This window comes from Podarcis pityusensis, assembly GCF_964106645.2.
Source record: "Podarcis pityusensis genome assembly, chromosome: 4".
NCBI lineage: Eukaryota > Metazoa > Chordata > Lepidosauria > Squamata > Lacertidae > Podarcis > Podarcis pityusensis.
The window spans coordinates 38,451,325-38,472,270 of record NC_138027.1 but is presented as its reverse complement, the minus strand read 5'-3'; the positions used below and the strand labels follow the sequence as shown (position 1 = coordinate 38,472,270).

The following is a 20,946-nucleotide window of genomic DNA, read 5'->3' as shown; positions in this document are numbered from 1 at the left end:
ACTGGAGGGCATCCTTCTGACATCTGATATATTGATTCATTCCATTGCTGGAAGGGGGAGGATTTTTCCCATGACTTCCTAGCCTTCTAAAAATGGAAATGGCAATGCTTGCGAAGACAAATCCAAAAGATTGGAAACACCCGTTTTAGGGTTTTGAAAATAAATCTTCTATTACCGATTTATAGTTTGATCTCCTAATTCCAAATAATAAGCCCATTGTTATTTTTCTCAAATCCATGCCCTATGCAGACTTATTTAGTTGGAGCAAGTCTTATTAACTTTAGTGGTAACTGCTTTTGAATAAACATGTGAAGGAGTGAGCTACATAGCAGCTTCTGAAAAGGAGCCAAAACGAGAGCAAATCTCCCATGAACTTTCACAGCTGGAGTCACTGTGAAAAACTTTGGGGAAAACTCTGCATTCTCAGTTGGAAGAAAGCAATCTGGAGGGTGTAAACTTGAAGTACATGTGGGAACAAAAGGTTTATTAAGAGTGTTGGTGTTTCATTGTTAAAGTTTGGGCAACCAGTGGATGACCTCACAAAAGAGGCACAACAGTTATGTCAAAAGGGTAGCATTTAAGAACCATTTTAAATAGGTGTAAACAGTCCTTTTTCTGGGGGGATACAGGGGGACGCATACCCCTAAACATTTTGTGAATCTAATGGGAGAAGAAACAAAAAAATTATTAAAAAAGTTAGTTTCTTCTCTAGCACAGTGAATCGTCAGTTCCATTGCTACCCCCAATGTCCATTTACTGTATTTATTTTTCCTGATTTGAGCTATAAAATGGTGATTTTCTTGAGTCAAAATGAGAGTACACTTATGCATTTTTAAAGAAAAAAAGCACTGGGTGTAAATAAATAGGGAAGAAACAATTCTGTGATGCAGTTGTTCTATGTGCCAGGAGACTGACTGACTGACTGACTGAATAATAATATAAATCCAAGGCTTACATGAGCCCAAAGGACCATCTACATGGCTCCCTAGTTATCTAGACTCTTTGGATAGCATTCAGTGTAGAGCCAAGTTAAAGTCTCCTAACAGTATACTTGTTCTGCTGGCAAAAGGCTTTGTTATTAGAAACTTCTGTTTGAGAATGTGGCTCAGCTTCCTAATGAAGGACAAGTGGGAAACAGCAACAGTGTAGAGTACCACTGTTCAGAATTCCAAGCAACCATGCTCTCTTCCTGAACAGTCCATTTTCCTCCACCTCCAACAAGTGTCAGTCAGCTAGCAATGTGTGTTTGGTGAGCACACTCAGTGTTCACTGGGCTTCTTTTGCATTCTCTCCTGCCACTCCACCCCTTAGTGATTTACCCCTGAATATTTATTTTTAGTGCCCCTAAGCCTGCTGATACCCACTTGTTGTGAGTAGTTTGTGGTGTTTCAGATAATGAATTCACCATGATTGTGATCATCCACCTGCGGAAAGTCTAAACTACTACCCTATAACTAAACCAGACATAGTTAGCAAAACGGAAAGTTGCTGAAAGATTTAGAGGGGGCTTCTTTCTGCAAGAAATTACACAAAACAAGTGGCAGGGAGACGAGGAAAAATAAAGAAGGGGTGGGAGTACAGAAATTGGCTGGATGTTGTAGCCATAAGGACAAGGTTCTCTTACAAAATGGATATTTCAAACTGACTAAGTCTCTAGTAGGCGTTCCCAGTATATGGTTACACAGCTAGTATTCTGGGATAGTGGTCACTCCCTATTTTTGAAAACACAAAGGCTGGATGTTAACCAGAGCTAGCTTGCTACTATTTTGTGACATTTTGGTTGGTCCTCCTAGTAAAGGTAGGGGACGCGGGTGGCGCTGTGGGTAAAACCTCAGTGCCTAGGACTTGCCGATCGCATGGTCGGCGGTTCGAATCCCCGCGGTGGGGTGCGCTCCCGTTGCTCGGTCCCAGCACCTGCCAACCTAGCAGTTCGAAAGCACCCCCGGGTGCAAGTAGATAAATAGGGACCGCTTTATAGCGGGAAGGTAAACGGCGTTCCGTGTGCTGCTCTGGTGCCGGTTCGCCGGAGCAGCTTCGTCACGCTGGTCACGTGACCCGGAAGTGTCTGCGGACAGCGCTGGCTCCCGGCCTCTAGAGTGAGATGAGCGCACAACCCTAGAGTCTGTCAAGACTGGCCCATACGGGCAGGGGTGCCTTTTACCTAGTAAAAGTATTGTGCAACTGCGGGTGTCGATATTATCCAGTGAGTCACAGCCACATCAGAACACTGGTAATGTTTTAGTGCATGTGGACAGTTCTTGCAGAACCTCAACAGTGCCAACAGCCTGATGAGCCAACACCTCCCAGAATCCTCTGTGACATGCTGGGCTCCTAGGCCTAGAGCAGGTGGGTGAGTGGCAGGTTGCCCTGTGTTTGAAAAGTTCATCACCAGACCTCTGAAACTGCAAGCGTGCAAATCTAGGTGCAAAATATTTATCCGTCTGCGATGAATCATTTACGCTCCTTGTCAAAGTCACCCATCTAATTTGCAAACAATTATCTTCAGATCTAGGCAAGGAAATGGAAAGTTGATTTCAGCAAAGTTCTCATCTTTCTGCCTTCATCATATTGATTCATTTAGCAGCATAGCCGAAGTAAGTGGTTGGAAAAAGACTACCAGCTGACTTCTTTAGTAGTTGTGCTGAGTTTTGTCATTCTTAATCTGACTAGCTGAACATCCTAACACTGCAATGGGGCACGTACAGTCTCAAAAAAGTTTTGAAAACAAATGGTGGTAGGGAGGTTGCAGTGCTTTAGCACAGATTTCTCAATTTATCCATATAATATCCCACCTCTCTACAAAACTTTGAGGTGGCTTACATAATTAGAAATTATGTAATCAGGAAAAACATACTTATTTGCTTGTTTACCATTCTCCATCAATGCACTAGAAAAGAAATTGCATTAAAAAGAATCAAATTATAAAAAATTACCAAAGCGGAGAAAATTTTTCAGTGAAATTCCTATGGGTGAAGGGCACTTCCCTTACTTTAGAGGTGTCAAAGTTTTTAATGAATGTCTTTGGTTTGATTCTACAAATCCTCTCTCTGGTGGTCCACATTCTTCAACCTTCCCAAGTGCCCCTATAATAACCTCAGGGGGCTTTCTTGTAACCACAAGAAACTGCAGGAGGCCAGAGAACCTGTCTACTAGTTCTGATAGACCTTCATTGCTATTTTTTAAATGTCATTTTTTACTTTTAAAGAAATCAGTGCAGGAAGATTTTTAAAGGTAAAAAGAAGGACTATTAGACTATCATCACATCAAATCTACATCCACTTGTAGCACTATTTTAATCTGAGGTCCCATTTTGACAAAAAAAAAAAAAAGCCAAAGACATCAACAATAAGGAGCATATTATCACTTTTCTTTGAAATTACTTTATTTGGTTTCTACATAAAATGCAGCAAGTCTTTCCATACATTCAGTGCAATGATTTATTTTAAGAGAGGTAGCCACAGAAGAGGTAACAATAAATGTACAAGAACTTGCCATAAAGCACAGTTAGGATAACTAACACCAGGAAATAATTAATGCCCATCTAAAAATAAAGATTTACTTAGGTTCCTTTTATATGAGCCATTTAATTTGAAATTGACATCCCTTTATTCTCTCAGGTTTAACAAAATCCATGTGACATTATTACCGACTGCGTTCCTTTTTTCCCTGTGTTTCTTTTCTTTTTTTTACCTGATTGGTAGGTTCTAATTATTACTTTCTTAAAATGAAATCGATTTCAGCACTAGCCTGTTCATTGTGGTTTGGTAAGCACTGCTAACGTCTTTTGGGCTACTGTCCCTTTAAACAATAACTTCCTCTTCTCCTTAATTCTTTTTTAAGCCTAATTAATTGTTTCCTGTTCAATTCCCATAGTTGCAGAATTATTGAATAGCTCTTATTCATCAAACCTGCGCCCTTCCTCTTCAGTAGATTGCTGGAAAACATTGTCCCTTTGCATTTTCCTTTTAAGCTTCCCTTTAAAATCAGCTAACAATAGTGTGTTTAAAGAAGGAAAGCCAAAGTTGTATTAACAGAAGCAGATCTGTGTTTCTTTTGCATTGTGCTTTTTTCTTTTTGGAGCAAATGAATACTTCATGGTGGAAACTGGCCCAAACCCTGCACATGTGTTTCTTGGTTTTAACAATTCTAAGCCTTTTACTAGACTAGAATCCTGCTGTTTACCACCTTCTTTTCTCATTCTATTTTCATTTAAGAATTAATAATTCATTTTCTTTGGGTTGGATCCAGTGACAAAGAAGCAGGGCACTACTCAGACAATGGTGCTTTCCCACCACTGGGAAAAACATGGGATGTAGTAAGAGAGGCTGCATTAAGAGGGGAGAATTGACAGAATCTAGGGGGGTTGTACCCATAGAGATGCTTTCTGCTTGTACAAGAGAACCTCTGGATCCCAGCTGATATTGTATTTGCCACTGAAAATGAGTGTGGCCTGTTACTTCTGTTGACACTTGATCTGGCCACAGTTCACAAATCTGGCATCTATATTGGTGGAAGGACTACCTAGAAGGTAGGCCTGCCAAGATACATGTTATTTCCCTGTTGGAGACCAGCCATTGTTCGCTGTAGGCAGAGTTGTAAGCTTCAGCCATAGAGGTCCTTTCAGTAGAAAAAGAGGAAAAGTTGACAATGATGAATCACAAATTTGGTCCAGGTTCTCCTTTAAATTGATGCTGCATTCAGGACATTCTAGTTATATAGACACAGTTGCTAGAATGTTTTTTCAGTTCCCTGGAACAAAATTCAGAATGTTGGTTTAATCCCTTAGATTCCTAAAAGAGGGCAGAATCCGAGACCAGGGAGAAGAGTCGGTGGAAGAAGATTGGAAGAAATTCAAAGACTATCTACAGAAATTCTGTAAAATTAATGAATGTTGGAATGAAGCTAAGGGGGTTTTAGTAGCAATGTTACAAGGAGTACGTAAAAATGGACTGCTAACAGATGAGAATATACAGTTATTACATATTAAGACAAAGGACTAAGATAAAAACAAAGAGGGAAAGGATTTGCTGAATTAACTTACTGAACTGGAATACAAAAAGGGGAGGTGTGAGGAGGTCAGGGAAACAAGTGAATGAAAGATAAGATATGGAAAGATTGATTTGTTTTTAATTGTTTTTATTTTTTTGTATTTTGTATTCTCTTCTTTCTTTTTTTATTTTTTTCTCTTCTTTTTTTCTTTTTTTATTATTACTATTGTAACTTCTTTTTTTATTTTTGAAACTTTAATAAATATCTTATAAAAAAAAATAGATTCCTAAAAGAGAACAGATAGATAGAGTAGTTTTAATTATTTTATTTTATCAATATTATATATATATTTGTTGCCATGATACAAGGTAACTTAACAACTTAATATATAGTGAAGTAAAATCTAAAATTATGAGCCAAATTAGAAAAAGATGTACAATACAAAATTCTTAAAATGCTCATCCAGCAACTAAAAGATGAGCATCACTGTACCCACCTAAAACCTGGGTAAATGGGTAAAAAATGACAATGTCAGGCGTGTTTCAACTGTCAGGGAGCCATTTCATAGTTTTTTCCCATTGTGTATGATGAATGTAGTCTATTCTCACTTTTCTTCCTGAATCTTCATATATATAGTGTATGAGGAAAGAATGAGATGACTGCTCCAAGTGTTTCAAAAATTTCACACCAGCCGGGTATGGCAATGGGCTCTACATAGTCATGGCAGAAACAGTACTAAACTTGCATTTTCTGTAACAAGCCCTATTTAAATAGGACCCAGGTTGCTGAAGAAAGGGGGAGGGGGAATACAGGAATAGATTGCACATGAGTGTTTGAGGAATACTTATTTCTTGAGAGAAACGTTGCTTTTTTTCTCAGAACTACTCCTGCTCCACAACCACAAACCCACATTGCAGGAGGAAGTGTGTGGTGTGCAGCCCTCACTTGTGTGACAATCAAAAATGTTTCAGAATAAAAAGCCACTCCATAGCTGCAAGAGAAAATATGGAACTATGAAGGTGAAGGGAAAGGTCAGGGTTCTTGTGCAATATATCCTGTTTGGGGCTTGGCTGCTACTGTTTGGAAGGGATCCAGTCTATATAGGAAACAGGACTTTTGAGAGCTGAAAGGGCAGGTTTGGGTGTTGCTCTTGCTCCGCACTTGTCTGAATGTTAAGATGTTTCAAGAAATCCTTTGACAAGTCAATTTCCTTACAAGAAGAAAGTACTAGATGTACAAGAGCAGATTTCTTTATGAAGATATAGCTAGCTACCCTTGCTGTGAGTTTCAGACGTTGAACTTATTATTATCATTACTATTGTTTATTAATGTATGAATCACCTCTGACACACATCATCTTATATGCCTTCAGCAGGAAGCGCTGCTGAGTTCAATAGAGCTTATGTCCAGATACAGTGGTACCTCGGGTTACATACGCTTCAGGTTACATACGCTTCAGGTTACGGACACCGCTAACCCAGAAATAGTGCTTTAGGTTAAGAACTTTGCTTCAGGATGAGAACAGAAATTTTGCTCCAGTGGCGCAGCAGCAGCAGGAGGCCCCATTAGCTAAAGTGGTGCTTTAGGTTAAGAACAGTTTCAGGTTAAGTACGAACCTCCGGAACAAATTAAGTACTTAACCTGAGGTACCACTGTAATTATGCAGATGTTTCAGCCAGGCTGATCCCTAATAAACTGGATATTATGCTTTTGTGTGCATGCGTGTGTGATTGCATGTTTACACACATACACAATGGAGCAACACAACTGCCTTCATTTTTGGACACTCCATGGGCTCTGGCTGCCATGATGATCTCCTAAAAAAATTGCCACAGCCTAAAGCCCCAGCAAGAGAAGAATATGTTCTCACGTCAAGAACAACATGCCCTTAATTTGTAGTTTCATTCCTATTTCCTCAGTGCTGTAAAAACCTTGATAGGCTACCCTACGAAAACATCTCTGAATATTAGATAAGAATTTATAAGTGTCCATTTCTTTTGTTTAGCACAGGAAACAAAATCCCTCCTTATGATACTTGGCTTTAAGTTATGGTAGACACTCCCTATGACTGTCCTTATCTGTCTTAATCTGATGTTTCCAGGAATTTCAAGCAGGATATGGTTCCAGACAAGAGACTGGGCAGTGGAGGTATGGCACAACATTGTTGGCTCATAAGAAAGCTGAGGGGGAAATTTGAAAGTAGAGAGCTTGTCAAGATATAGGATTTGGGATAGGTCAGCTGAAATTTTTTACTCCTGCCCTACATTTTTAAAGTTGATTTTGTATGTTGATGAACATTTAATTTTCCAGTTAGAACTTCCTTTTTAAAAAATAAATTCATTTCCAATAAAGTGGTACCTCGGGTTAAGTACTTAATTCGTTCTGGAGGTCCATTCTTAACATGAAACTGTTCTTAACCTGAAGCACCAGGTTCAAGCACCAGGGGCCTCCTGCTGCCACCGCGCCACCGGAGCACGATTTCTGTTCTCATCCTGAAGCAAAGTTCTTAACCTGAAGCACTATTTCTGGGTTAGCAGAGTCTGTAACCTGAAGCATATGTAACCTGAAGTGCATGTAACCCGAGGTACCACTGTACATATACATTTTTCATAGAATTTTCATTTAAACCTGGGGGGGGGGCATTCAAAATCCTAATAGAATAATATGCATTTTTACAAAAGTCTAATTTTAAATCACCACAGTTAATTTGCCTTGATTTGTAAGGGAAGCGATTCCACCTCTGAAAAGTCTCTTTCAGCTGGTGGCCCAGTTTCTGCTTGTATGTGTGTGCGTGCCTGTTTGCGTGCAGGAAAAAGAAAGTTCCAGAGAGAGGAAGTGAAAGTTCTAGAAGCCTCTATCTTCAGCTTCATATGGGGTTGTGGCTGACATCAATCCAAAACTCTCACTAAGCTTAACTGCCTCATCGCTAAAATGTTATGGGTAGCTCACTTTGTTTAAACGTTGTGAATGACTTAAGCAGGAATAAAGCTGTTTCAAATGAAGCTGCCTGGAGAAAGTTAAACGCTGAATGTAATTTCTTTGTTCACAAGCCTTGCCAATTCATGGAGCATATTTTAAATATGAAGGAATTTAGGCTGTAGACCAATGAAAACTCCATCTCCCAGGACTGGGAAGTCATATTATCATCAGTGTTGCCTATGATGCATAGCTCAAGTCTATAAACATCTCTGGGCCAAGCTAGATGGGGTATGGGAAGCCCCTGAACCAGATTGGGAATACAGAGCTGTGAATGACATTTAAGCCTTTCCTTCCATGACATTTTCCCAGTCAAAATATTTCTCCCATCCACACAAAATGCTTTTTGCCCTGTGGGGGAAAGCACACGCATACTGATATGGTAGTTTTGGTAATGCTTCAGAACTTTTGCAAAGCCTCTTTATGAGATAACACTTGAGATGTTCACATAATACGTTCATCGTGTGTTCCATCTTGGTCCCCGTGTACACAACAGATGAGCTGCACAACCCTGCTGCTATTCCTGTGTAATGTTCAATGAGTGTACAGTCTGTGTACACAGTGACTGGGACGTACAACAAGTGTATACTTCCATACAAACACTTGCACATGTGTAGAGATCATGTGTACAGGTGTCCGGAGTATTGTTATGAAACAATATGAAAACTGAAACACAGCCAACCTTTGAAATTCATAATTTCTAAATTGTGATGGTGTTCTCCAGTCAATAAATTTGTTCTAAAATAACCGCTCTCCCCATAAAATGGAGGGCACCCTTTGCGTGCCCATGCACAGCACCCCTGATCCTCCATGACTCCCGGCAGAGTGCTCCTGGTCCACCTCTTCAGGTCACAGACCTTGAGGTTCCCGCCAAACCTCAGTTCAAATGAACCAATCGTGACTGGGGAGGCGGAGCCAGGGGAGCTGACCGAGTAGAAGTAGTCTTCACTCTGGTCTGCTCTTCAAGCACAAAAGGGGGCGGAGCCTAGCTGGGAGCTCTCAGAAAACTGAGAATTCAGGACAAACCAAAATTGACATATCTCTCCATTTCTGAGCACAAGCCCTATCATTCAGCTGCTATCCAGCATTTTTATGTGCATCGGCTACCATTCAAGTAGTCTGCATAGCAACAACGTATATTTATCTTCTTTTGGTTTAAATAACTTACTTCTGCATTATTTTTGGTGTCGTTTCCAGCAGCACACCGCAATAATAACCACAGTCAGAGAAATTAGGACAAGTACAGTTACCACCACAGCATATGGATAGCCTATATGGAGGAAAGAAAATAATTGCTGACAGTATGGAGAGGAGTCTATGTAATATAAATATAAATGCAATAACATAACATAACATAACATAACAACATAACATAACATAATATAATATAATATAATATAATAATGATTTATATTATAATATAATATCATATAATAATGTAATATAGAATAAAATCACAATTCTACATTGAAAGTGAGGTCCTTAATTTGCTGTAGTGGGTGAGATGACTAGAGGTTGAAATAACTTCTAAGAATATGTTCAAAATGCATTCGCTGAAAACCAGTGAGTGTGTTTCAGTTTATGAAAGAGGTAAGAGTAAAGAATTTCAGAGGGAGACTAAAAGCACATGCCCAAATCCATCTTGAAGGAAGGAAAAATAAGGAAGAATGCATGCATGTAACAATAGAATAAAATGATAATTATTACTTGATAAGGGGAAGTGTGAAATATACAGTATTAAAGGATCCAGGGGTGGACAGGTGGGTAGCCCCACTCAACTGCCAAAAACTGCCACCTGGAACCTGTTCCACATCCCTGCACTAAAGCCTCTCTTTAGTCTGAATTTTTTCTTTTCTTTTACATCAGGCATGGCAAACTTGTGACACTCCAGAGGTTGTTATACTCCAGTTCTCATCGCCCCCAGGTATCATGGACAATGATCAATGATGGTGGAAAACTGTAGGTCAGTAACATATGGAGGGCTGCAGGTTCACCATCCCTTGTAGAATGGAAGAAAAGAAAATACAAGATTTTTAAGGTGAAAGTTTGCTACCTTTTAGGAGGATGACAGGCACCGAGTGCTTTGCTCACTTACCTTTTCTTGGTACCTTGAGATCCATCTCTTTCCCCCTGTGTGTAACCTTGCAGATCATCTCTTGTCCAGAATGGCTATCTGAGGCATTTACAAGGATATTGCTTATGACCGATACTGTTCCATTGGGATTTGTGATCTCGTGTTCCTCCTTCAGGCCTCTTGGCACAACCCATGTGATGTTGGGACGTGGGAAGCCCGTTGCTGAGCAGGTGGCATTCAAGCGCCCATCAGAGATGCTGTAGTGTAAAAATGTGTTGAGGCGGCCTGTGACATAAATGACGGCACAAAATGCTTCACCATAAGGACAGCAGGTGGGCAATAAAAGGAAGATGAAAAGATGCTACTGTATCAGTGAGGGACTCAGCAGGGCAAACTGCAAACTGTTGAATTAGAGGCAGACTATATGGTAGGAACGCGGGTGGCGCTGTGGGTTAAACCACAGAGCCTAGGACTTGCCGATCAGAAGGTCAGTGGTTCGAATCCCTGCGACGGGGTGAACTCCCGTTGCTCGGTCCCTGCTCCTGCCAACCTACCAGTTCGAAAGCACGAAGTGCAAGTAGATAAATAGGTACCGCTCCAGCAGGAAGGTAAACGGTGTTTCCGTGCGCTGCTCTGGTTCGCCAGAAGCGGCTTAGTCATGCTGGCCACATGACCCGGAAGCTGTACGCCGGCTCCCTTGGCCAATAAAGCGAGATGAGCGCCGCAACCCCAGAGTCGGTCACGACTGGACCTAATGGTCAGGGGTCCCTTTACCTTTACCTTATATGGTAGGAAAAGGGACATGGGTGGTGCTGTGGGTTAAACCACAGAGCCTAGGACTTGGCGATCAGAAAGTTGGCGGTTCGAATCCTCGCAATGGGGTGAACTCCCGTTGCTCGGTCCCTGCTCCTGCCAACCTAGCAGTTTGAAAGCATGTCAAAGTGCAAGTAGATAAATAGGTACCGCTCCGGTGGGAAGGTAAACGGCGTTTCCGTGGACTGCTCTGGTTTCCCAGAAGTGGCTTAGTCATGCTGGCCACATGACCCGGAAGTTGTACGCCGGCTACCTTAGCCAATAAAGAGAGATGAGCGCCGCAACCCCAGAGTAGGCCATGACTGGACCTAATGGTCAGGGGTCCCTTGACTATCACTTTCCTACTATATGGTAGGAAACTTATGTTAACTTTGAGCAATCATCCTTCAACTGTAGTGTGCTATAGTGTGTTATTCAACACACCATACATGTGGACAAGCCCAATGTCCCACACTGCAATATTCTGGCTGAAAACCAAAACATATGTTGTAGCATTATTACACAGTGGGCTGATTTATAATCAGTTTTACAAAGGGGTTTTCGTTAGTGTGAGTTTCTCTGTGGCATAACAGGCCAGAACCTTGGACTTGTTAATTGTTCAGGAATATGTTGCCATAGCAACAAACTGCTTAGCCCATTGCTAACAAAAGATTTGGGAATGTCCTTAATCGGAAGAATTATGAGAGAAGGGGACAGATCCTCCTGCACAGTTAACAAATGTTGTGATCCAGGTCTCTGTATATACAGGGAAACGAAAGGAGAAGCCTGCAGTTTTGAGGCAGATGGAGATCAGACACCAAGCTGAGCTTTTGGTCCCCGGAGCTTCTTAGTATTCTGTTCCACTCCCCATATCAGCATAGAAGAATATAAGAACCTAATGGATCAATGACCTATCAAGTTCAGCATTCTGCTCTCACAGTAGCCAATCAGATGCCCACAGGAAGTCCACAGGCAGGAACTGGGCAACTGGAAATATACTGCCTCCGATCTGCTGTGGATATTGTAATCTTAGACTATCAGGTTTTGCTCTCATAATCTGCAGCTAGCGTGCTCATGGATCGTAGGAGTTGTAGTCCAACATCAACTGAAGGACCACAGGTTCACCACCTGTGGTTTAAGCTGTAGTTCCAATTATACTCAATCGGTAGTTATATGTATTAGGAAATGCTGTAGGGCTCTTGTAACACCCTTCCTAAGGAAACCAAACTTGGGCAAGTCCTGCGCCCCTGGAACAGGGGGGAGATAATGGTGTGTGTTGTATTGCTTCATTATCAAAGGAGCATATTTGAAGAAATGCCCTGCTCTAGCTATTTTAATATGAAATGACTCACCGTAAACAGAAAGACAAGTTTTTTTGCTATTGGATCCTAGAGGAAATATGTTAAATATGCATCGGTAACAACCATTTTCTTGGGTGCTAACATTCCAGAAGCTGATGGCAGTGTCATTGAGTTCTAAAATTGTTAAATTGACTCGACCTTTGTATCGGTCATTAATATTTGGAATTTGGTTGTTGTAATATGCTGCCAAATTTACAACGTTTTTATTAACCTCTTGCTGCCATGTAACTTGAACAGTTGGAAGAGATTCTGTTAGGGTACATCTCAAAGTAGCGTTGCCGCCCAGCTCCACGTCTCTGTCACTTGTCAATATGGCACCTGCGGCAAGACAAAATAATTAATAATCACCTCTCGTATCTTATGCTTACAAATCCCTTGGTCTAGATCCAAGGAAAATATTTATTTATGCAAAAATTCCTGTTCTGCACTTCTAGCAACCATGAACAGATTAGAACTGGGCTGCTAATTCCAAAATATTTTTCTTTCATTTTTTAAAAACCTTTCACTGGATAGGTGGAGGGAAAAGGAAGCCTTTCTGAAATTCATGGTAGGAACAATTTGGGGAAGAGGGTTGCTGCATACATTACTTAACCTCACAAGGCAGCTCTGTGTGTGTCTGTGCAGTGACCAGAAGATGAAAGGCCACTGGGAGGAGCACAGAGAAAAGAAACACTATGGTTCATTTGTAGCAGCACAACCAGATGCCTTCATCTGCCTGACCTGCAACAAAACATATCTCTCCTGCATTGGTCTCTACAGCCACAGCAGGTGCTGCAACCTTCCAACAGTTTGACTTCATCCCTCAAAGCGTGCTCCTCCATTGTCTCCTGAGACAGACAGATGCCAAAAAAATACATTTCTTTGACTCAAAATAAAAGCCCATCCTGCTCACAGCAGCACAAGACTCTCCATAGCCCTCTGCCAGCCACACTTGCTGGTCTACTGGCTCATAGTCACAGGTCTGGCTCTACCATTAGGTAGAATGAGGTGACTGGTGCAGGTGCCATAAGATGGGAGGTGGTGGCAGCCCTTAGCTCTTCCTCCTGATATCCCTGTCCATACTGTTGGAGATGAGAGCTGTGGGGCTCCAGCCTTACAACTATGGTGCTGACCTCCCTCCAGGACAGTGCAGTGCCCCATTGCTAGTACTGAATTAGGATTCAGCAGTCAGTCCAGCTGGCTACTCGATATCAAGAGTGTGTGTGTGTACCATGTTGTCCATTGCCTCAGGTGGCAAAATGTCTTGAGCCACCCTTGCCTAGTCATTACACTTTCCCCAATGCACTAATCATGTTAGACTTACCCTTTATCCTACAGAGAACAATACATATGATGCACAGAGTCAGGCCCTGGAAAGTCCATGGGGAACAGAGACCTTCATTTAACTAGGAATAGAAAAAAGAGATGTGTTACAGATACACAATAGCCTTTTTTGCCACTACAATGCTCTACTATTTGGATTTTGGGTATAGCCTAGGTGCATAATGAAGATAGAGGCTGTTGTTCCACTGCAACCATATCAGGGGATTTTCAAAATGTTGCCATAGCAGACAAAACTCCCCAAAACAAGCAGTGAAGCTTTTCCATGTCTAGCTAAGAACTAACAAATGGCAGGTCATTGGCCTGAAGGCTACTTCACATTGTACATACCGCACTTTACCCATTTCTTTAAATAGTGGGGAAGTTGAAATCCACCTATGGACTGTCACTAATGAGACTTGACCTCACTGGTGTTTTTCAGCATGTACAACCTGGGAAGCTATGATAGGCTTTAGTTTCCCAAAATAAAAAAATCCTTCCAGTAGCACCTTTAAGACCAACTAAGTTAGTTCTTGGTATGAGCTTTCGTGTGCAAGCACACTTCTTCAGATACACCATCTGAAGTATCTGAAGAAGTGTGCTTGCACACGAAAGCTCATACCAAGAACTAACTTAGTTGGTCTTAAAGGTGCTACTGGAAGGATTTTTTTATTTAGTTTCCCAGTGCATGTATATTTCTGTGCCATGATGTACAAACATTCAAAATGATTACATGTGATCCTCATTGGTTTCATGGGATTTCCTAGCAGAAGTGTTTTCTGTTTATGAAATGAAGTCTGTAAAATCTGAGAATGCCCCATCAACAGATAAAGAGGAAACAGGGCCGTGTTGTTGGTTTTTTTTATTAAACTTCTTCTCCTTGCATAGAGTAGAAATTTGGTAGAGGAGCTTATCATGCAATGCAGGAGCTGGCAATGTGGTGCTACCCAAATGTTGTTGGACTTCCAACTCCCATCAGACTCAGTAAGCACGGCCAGTGGTCAGGGATGAAGGGAGTTGCAGTCCTACAACATCTGTAGGGCACAACATTGGTTATCCCTAATGTAGTGGGTTTTGATTCTTAAATTTCAGGAGGGCCAGTGGCAGTCCAGCCTGCTAACCTTGTGTGGAAGCTTTCTAAACCACTGTTTTTAGAACACACCACAGGGAGCCATGATTTAGCTAAGTGATTGGGACTATGCTGCATACATACCATAAATTTAATATGCATCGGAAGCCTATCAATTTCCACAAAGAATCCCAGGAATTGTAGCATGTTCAGGGTGCTGGGAGTTATAGCTCTCTGGTGTAAACTACAGTTCCCATGGTTCTTTGGGGAAAGTCATGTGCTTTGAAGACATGTGCCTCAAGGACAGCCTCTCTCCATATGAATCAACTTGGACTCTGCAATAATCATCTGAGGACCTCCTTCATGATTGGTCCGGAGGGTGGCAACACAAGTACAAGCCTTTCTGCAGGGCTCCCTGTTTGTGGAATGCTCTCCCTAGGGAATCTTGTCTGGTGCCTTCATTACATATCTTTAGGCACCAGGCGGAAACGTTTCTCCAGAACCAGGCCTTTGGCTGATTAGCATTCTAAGGGTTATTGGTTTGCTTTTGTTCTCGTTGTTATTATGTATTTTGAATTTTGTGTTCTCATTTTGTATTTTTTATGTTGTGAACTGCCCTCTTATCTTTGGATGAAGGTGGCATACAAATTTAATAAATAATAATAATAATAATAATAATAATAATGTGCTTTAAATGTATGATGTTTATTCAGCCTAAGTCAGAAGATGGAGTTGGTAGAAATATGAACTGAGTCAGCAGATTGAGATTGTAAATTTTGGGATTGAGTCGGCAGTTGGAGATTGTCAATTTTATCAGGGAGTCCCTTACCTCTCACCACTGCCAATAATCTATTGGAACTAGTCACATTGCTTAGATGCCTATCACAAACCCCTGGTGCATGGGCTCTGGTTGTTGTTTCTCAGAAGCTCATGGAAAGTATTTTTTCACATTGTTACTTCTCATGTTCAACTCCAGGCCCTAGCATTGGAAGAAGTTGTTCTGGTGATGAGACTCAGAAAACCCCTGGGCTCCAATTAAGCCCTGTATTCTAAATCACAAAACACTGCACAAAATGTGTAGCGCTTTCATACATTCCGAGCTCTTCGTGTTCATGTTCTAGTTGTAGTCCTTACAGCAGCTATCTATGGTAAACCAGTATTAAAACTCCCCCACAATACTACAGGCTGGTTTAAGATCACCAAGTGAGCACATGGCAGTAGTGAAACTTGGTGTATCTCAATCTGTAATTCAGTCTCCTAATCATTATGTTATGCCAGCTACCGACAAGGATTAAATATGATTAAGGAACAGACTTATTATCAAAAGGAAATGAGATAATTGTTAAGAAAAGGATGTGTTGTGGGTGGAAACTTAAAGGAAGATAAGCATTTCAGCTACAGCATCAAGGAAGGAAGCATCTGGGAGAAGAATAACAAGGAACAATGGGGCAAGCAAACTACTTCTCAAAAGAAAAACAAAATGAGCAGTGGGTAGTTAATGCCTTTAAGGTCAATGGAAACTAAATCTAGTCAGTATCTCAGTGGCAAGACGTTCCCTCAAGAGAGCTGGCACAATAAAGAGAGAGGGATTAACAGGATGTCAGAAGTGAGAAAGAAAAGCAAGCAATGTGATTTGTGTTATTGCAAAATGTATTTCTAGAATCTCAAAACCCTAACACATTTTGTTCTCCTTCATATGACAAGCACGCGTGCGCGCGCGCGCACACACACACACACACACACACACACAGAGTGCTTGACACATTGACTATCTTTTGCACCAAGCAGTGATGTGCATGTGTGAATGAGCACTAATAGATTAATCCCCACCTATAGAACTTTTGGATTGGCTCAGTGTCAAAACATGATCAATCCCTTTCTCCAAGCAGTGCAAAACTCCTGGCTGCAACACCCAGGTTAGGTTCCCCTCAGAAGAAAATTATTAGATCTTTACATCTGTGCTTATTTACACATATTAAGGTTGAACAAAGGGCACCAGAAGCTGCCTGCTAATGCAGTGGTGATCCAGTGTTGTCAGCTCTCCAGGCTTTGAGGCTGGGATCTCTTGTCAGGTCAGCCCATCTTGGCGATCCCAGAGATTGAATGTGGGACTGCACTGCAACCTTTCCCCTTCAGCATAGATGAAGGCACAGATTAAGCACCACAACTGACCCTCCAACAGATTTATTTGGAGAGGGGGTTGTAAACTGCATCATGCTAAGTAGTTTCTTTCCATTCATTGGCTTGTCCCACTAAAATGCGTTTACAATCACCACTGATTCCAGAGGGATTTATTGCCCTGTGATTGCAGACAATGACTTGTTAATGACAGTGGAACTTAAAGCACATCTGCAGCATGGTTCTAATGATGTTTATTGGTAGGGCCAGTCGAAAAATATATATTAAAGTATAACACATCGAAAGTGTTGTAAACTCGAACCCTCTACACCGCCTTCTAGGAACGAAGCCCACCTTCTCATACTGAACAAGCTGCAAGTAAATAACCTACACTGATTTAAATAAAATTAACTTACATACAGTATTTAAAATGCCTTGGCAAGGAAAAAATGAAAACCAAAGAATACCATTATTTCCTTTTGCCCATGTTTTCTAAATCTTTTTAAACATTGTAAGAAAGTGAACCATACACATTACGGTCAAATGTGCAATGCAAATAATTTAGGAGAGCATTGTTGCACGCCAACCCAATCTCTAAGTAGGTATGCTGCAGCAAAGAAACAAAGCAAAACAAAATACCCTTCTGACATCTTAAAGACTGCCAAATTTATTATGGCATGAGCTTTTGTGGATCAGAGTCCACAAATAGATGCAAATGCATCCTATGAAGTGGTTCCTGGTGTTTGGAAGTGTACGGGAGATAAATGGATGTATCTTTTAGGTGCTACAAGACACTTCGCTGTTTATATTATAAATGTCCAGCCATTTCCTCACTTAAAGATAGTTTCATTTGACTTCCCAACATCAGCTTTTGAACCTAGATTTGGAGAGAGTGTCTTTTTCTGTGAGTCCTCTAAGCTTTTAAAACTTTCCTCTGTAGGTGCACATTTGAAACCATACCTGCATGCAGATTACTTACCAGATAACACACTTTAATCACATTTTTTTGTCATAATTGGGCCAGTTAAATAGTAGATAAAAACAGCAATTTATTTACACAGCTTGCAGTTCATGTATTTTTAAAATAAAATGTATGTGCTGCTTAATTTTCAAAGAAACCCAATGTGACTAACAAATTGAAATGTCACAACAATAAAAAATATAGAACCATCTCACTCCAAACCTAATCATAAAGTCAAGAATTTACATAAAAAGCAATTGAAACCACAATAATAGATCAGAATTAAACCCATGCAGTGCATATTAATGAATGGGATAAGAATTTCTGACCACAGCAGTGATTTTGAGTGCAGACCCAGGAGATTTATATGTGAAATCTCCTGCCAGTAACTAGGTTAGTGACGTTATGGAAATAGCACCCAGAATAATACAGTAATGATATAACCCTTGGAAATGATGAGAAGTTGGGGTTGATGGATTTTAGTACCATAAACAGTCATGCTTGAAATCTAAACTGCACAGAGCCTGTTCAACATAGGAAACCACTACATGAGTCACGCAGACTTACTAATATTACAACATCATCCCCAAGGGTATAACCTGTCTAAAATTTGTGGTCTTCATTAGTTTCTACCCCACATTAACAGTATTCACACATACACACAGATAGCACCAAAAGGATTCAAAAACAAAAAGGTTGCAACTCTGTTGCACATTTATCTGTGACCTAGCCCCATTGAACACAGTAGGATTTGCTTCTGCATAAGAAAGAATAGGATCAGGCTCCATGGAACTCAAATCCTGTTCTGCATTTCTCATGTTCATGCTTCAAATATTCCTATTACATTCACTAGAAGACAAGGATGATGGCTTTTCTTTTCTTTTTTTTCTTGCCAAAGTGTGAAAATAATCCTATACATAAACATGATCTTACTTATAAGCAAGAGTGTGGGATTGGCGATTCTCATGTGTGCCATTGTTTTTGCTGCAACCACACAACATTTTTCTCATATTCCCCTCTCCCCATATCTGCCCCTCAGTTTTAATCCATATTCAGTCTTTTTGGGGGGTGGGGGTGGGAAACCCAGTAGTCAAATACCTGTTTGCATTACTAGGTCCCCACCTAGAAGCACCCTGAATCTCACGCAGTTCAGTAAGATTTCCCTTTCAGTTAAGCATGTGGAACATTGCTGTCATAAAAGCACCTTTGTGCTTCTCCTGAGCAGTGCCAAATTTATGTATAAGCTAAACAAACTATAGCTTAGGCCCCCACTCTCTTGGGCCCCCCCAAAAAAAATTAAAGGAAAAAAAAAGGGTAAATTGTGTTTCTAAAGGAACTTTTGTTATTGCCAAATGACAATGTGTTTGCATTGTTAAGTTTGTTATGAATAAAAAATCATTTTAAGTTAGAGCTTAGTAATTATTTCACTATTAATATACTTCTTAATTGTATTTTAGTTCAACAATTACTTTGATAAAATACCTATTTCGTTATGTGCAAATGGCTTTAGATATCTATTAGGTCCATCAATTACCGTATAGCATATATTCAACACAAAAAAACAGCGACAATTTATTGTTGACAAAGGACAGCTGGACATATAAAGGGCCCCATTACCTTCAGTAGCTTAGTGCCTCATCAAACCTTAATCTGGCCCTGCTCCTGAGCAATGGCATCACCAGGGCAGGGCTGGGCCCCACTCCAGGCAGCTGAGCAGAAGGGCTTCCAAATGCAGCAATCTTGGATTACCACATTTTGAAGTGAGCACACCATGCATGACTATCTAAAGTGAGATGTGCCCCTCGTAAGCCTATTTGAATCCAGAGGCTAAAACTAATTGCGCCACTACTCTTGAGCTAATTGAATGCCGGAGGCAAATTGAATTCAGGCAGTACGGCTTTGGACCGATTTAAGCAAACACCAATTTCAGCCTCATTTGAGAACATGCAGGCACTTTCTCTTTACTTTCTCCCTATGTTCAGAGACAAATCCCCAAGCTTGTGCCTTGGACTGGCATCACAGCAAGCATCTTACCTTGGGACGCATGCTCTGGTATGAAGAAGAGTGCACACGAGGGCAGTTGCTACCTCCAGTGAAGGCTGGAAAAGCCACAGTGTGGAAAAGGAAAGCAGGAAAATGCGTTGGGAATGTCTAATCTCCCGTCTCCTCCCTCCCTAATGGTTGGGGGGTGGGCAGTGAACTATGAGAGACAGAAGTCTAAAGCATGCTCTTAGAGCTAAACAGAGATTATAGAGCAGTAACTGAGAGCACAAATTGGCCATTATCTTATTAGCATCTGTTTTGAAAAATGATGCTTCTGCTAGATGTGTGACTATGGTGGGGAGCATATAGTTAAAGAAAGGAAAGGATATTTGTATAAAATGTTTGTGGGATTATCAGGGGCCCTAACTAATGATGCCCTTTACTAGGGAAATGCTTTAAATAAAAATCCGAGGTCTTTACTACTGTTCCTGTTCTATTTTATGACTGTGCTTTAAACAAATCCCAAAGTCCTGAGACCATAGAATATTCTAAAGTAAGAAATGACCTATGGGTTGTAGTCAAGTAAGTTTTACTCAGGAGTAGCCCTATTGAAATTACTGTAATGGCTCTAACTTAGGCACGTTCATTCATTTCAGTGGATCTGCTAAGAGTAAAACATGTTTGAATACCACCCTATATATTCTACAGAGCCGGAGTATTAAATATTGTTTCTTAATATTGTAAATGCAAGGCAGTTGGTACACAGAGGCATAGCTGGCACACATAGAAGGAGTAAGAGAAACTACAAGCAATGAGGAGATGTCCCTACTACGCAAAGAAGAAATGTATACTCAATGCTGTGCCCATGTTTGCCTCTGCCTCCATCACCGCAGGCATTTGGACCTTAGAGGTTTGCCCAGAAGTGGGGGTGGCCTTTATGCACCCCATCCCCGGTGTTGATACTATTGAGCTAGGTGGACCAATTGTCCAACTTGGGATAAGGAAGCTTCCTGTGCTCCTCAGTTCCCTGCATCTTGATTGGCTGATGCTTGGAGCTCTAGTCTAGTATTACGAAGGAGAAAATCTCCATAGCAGCTTTCATCGGGGGAGGGCATTAACTCAGTGGTACATACAGACATATATACATACATACATCCATACCATTTAAACCATGATGGCCTACACCATGGGGAAAAAATACAACAGTTAAATACATTAACTGCAACATAGCAAAAGTAGTCATAAACAATAAACCAAACATTAAAAAATACACAGTCAAACAACAATTTCCACATAAATCACAAGATCTAAAATAAAACACTAA

At 40.9% G+C, this 20,946-nt stretch overlaps 1 protein-coding gene across 3 annotated transcripts; it reads right to left on the bottom strand.

Annotated features, from left to right (window-relative positions):
* Positions 1-3,357: 3,357 nt before the first annotated feature.
* LOC308475527 (OX-2 membrane glycoprotein-like) lies at positions 3,358-19,801 on the bottom strand. Of its 3 annotated transcripts, none has more exons than XM_081002549.1 (6): positions 19,674-19,801; positions 13,496-13,577; positions 12,184-12,510; positions 10,061-10,324; positions 9,134-9,235; positions 3,358-4,790 (listed from the first exon to the last, which is right to left on the bottom strand). In XM_081002549.1, exons 1-5 carry the CDS (start codon positions 19,683-19,685, stop codon positions 9,141-9,143), a joined length of 780 nt encoding a protein of 259 aa, XP_080858675.1. In that variant the 5' UTR covers positions 19,686-19,801; the 3' UTR covers positions 3,358-4,790; positions 9,134-9,140. The 3 variants fall into 3 exon arrangements, with proteins under 3 accessions (XP_080858675.1, XP_080858676.1, XP_080858677.1); XM_081002550.1 differs by having other exon boundaries at positions 3,358-4,749; XM_081002551.1 differs by having other exon boundaries at positions 3,358-4,617.
* Positions 19,802-20,946: the final 1,145 nt, after the last annotated feature.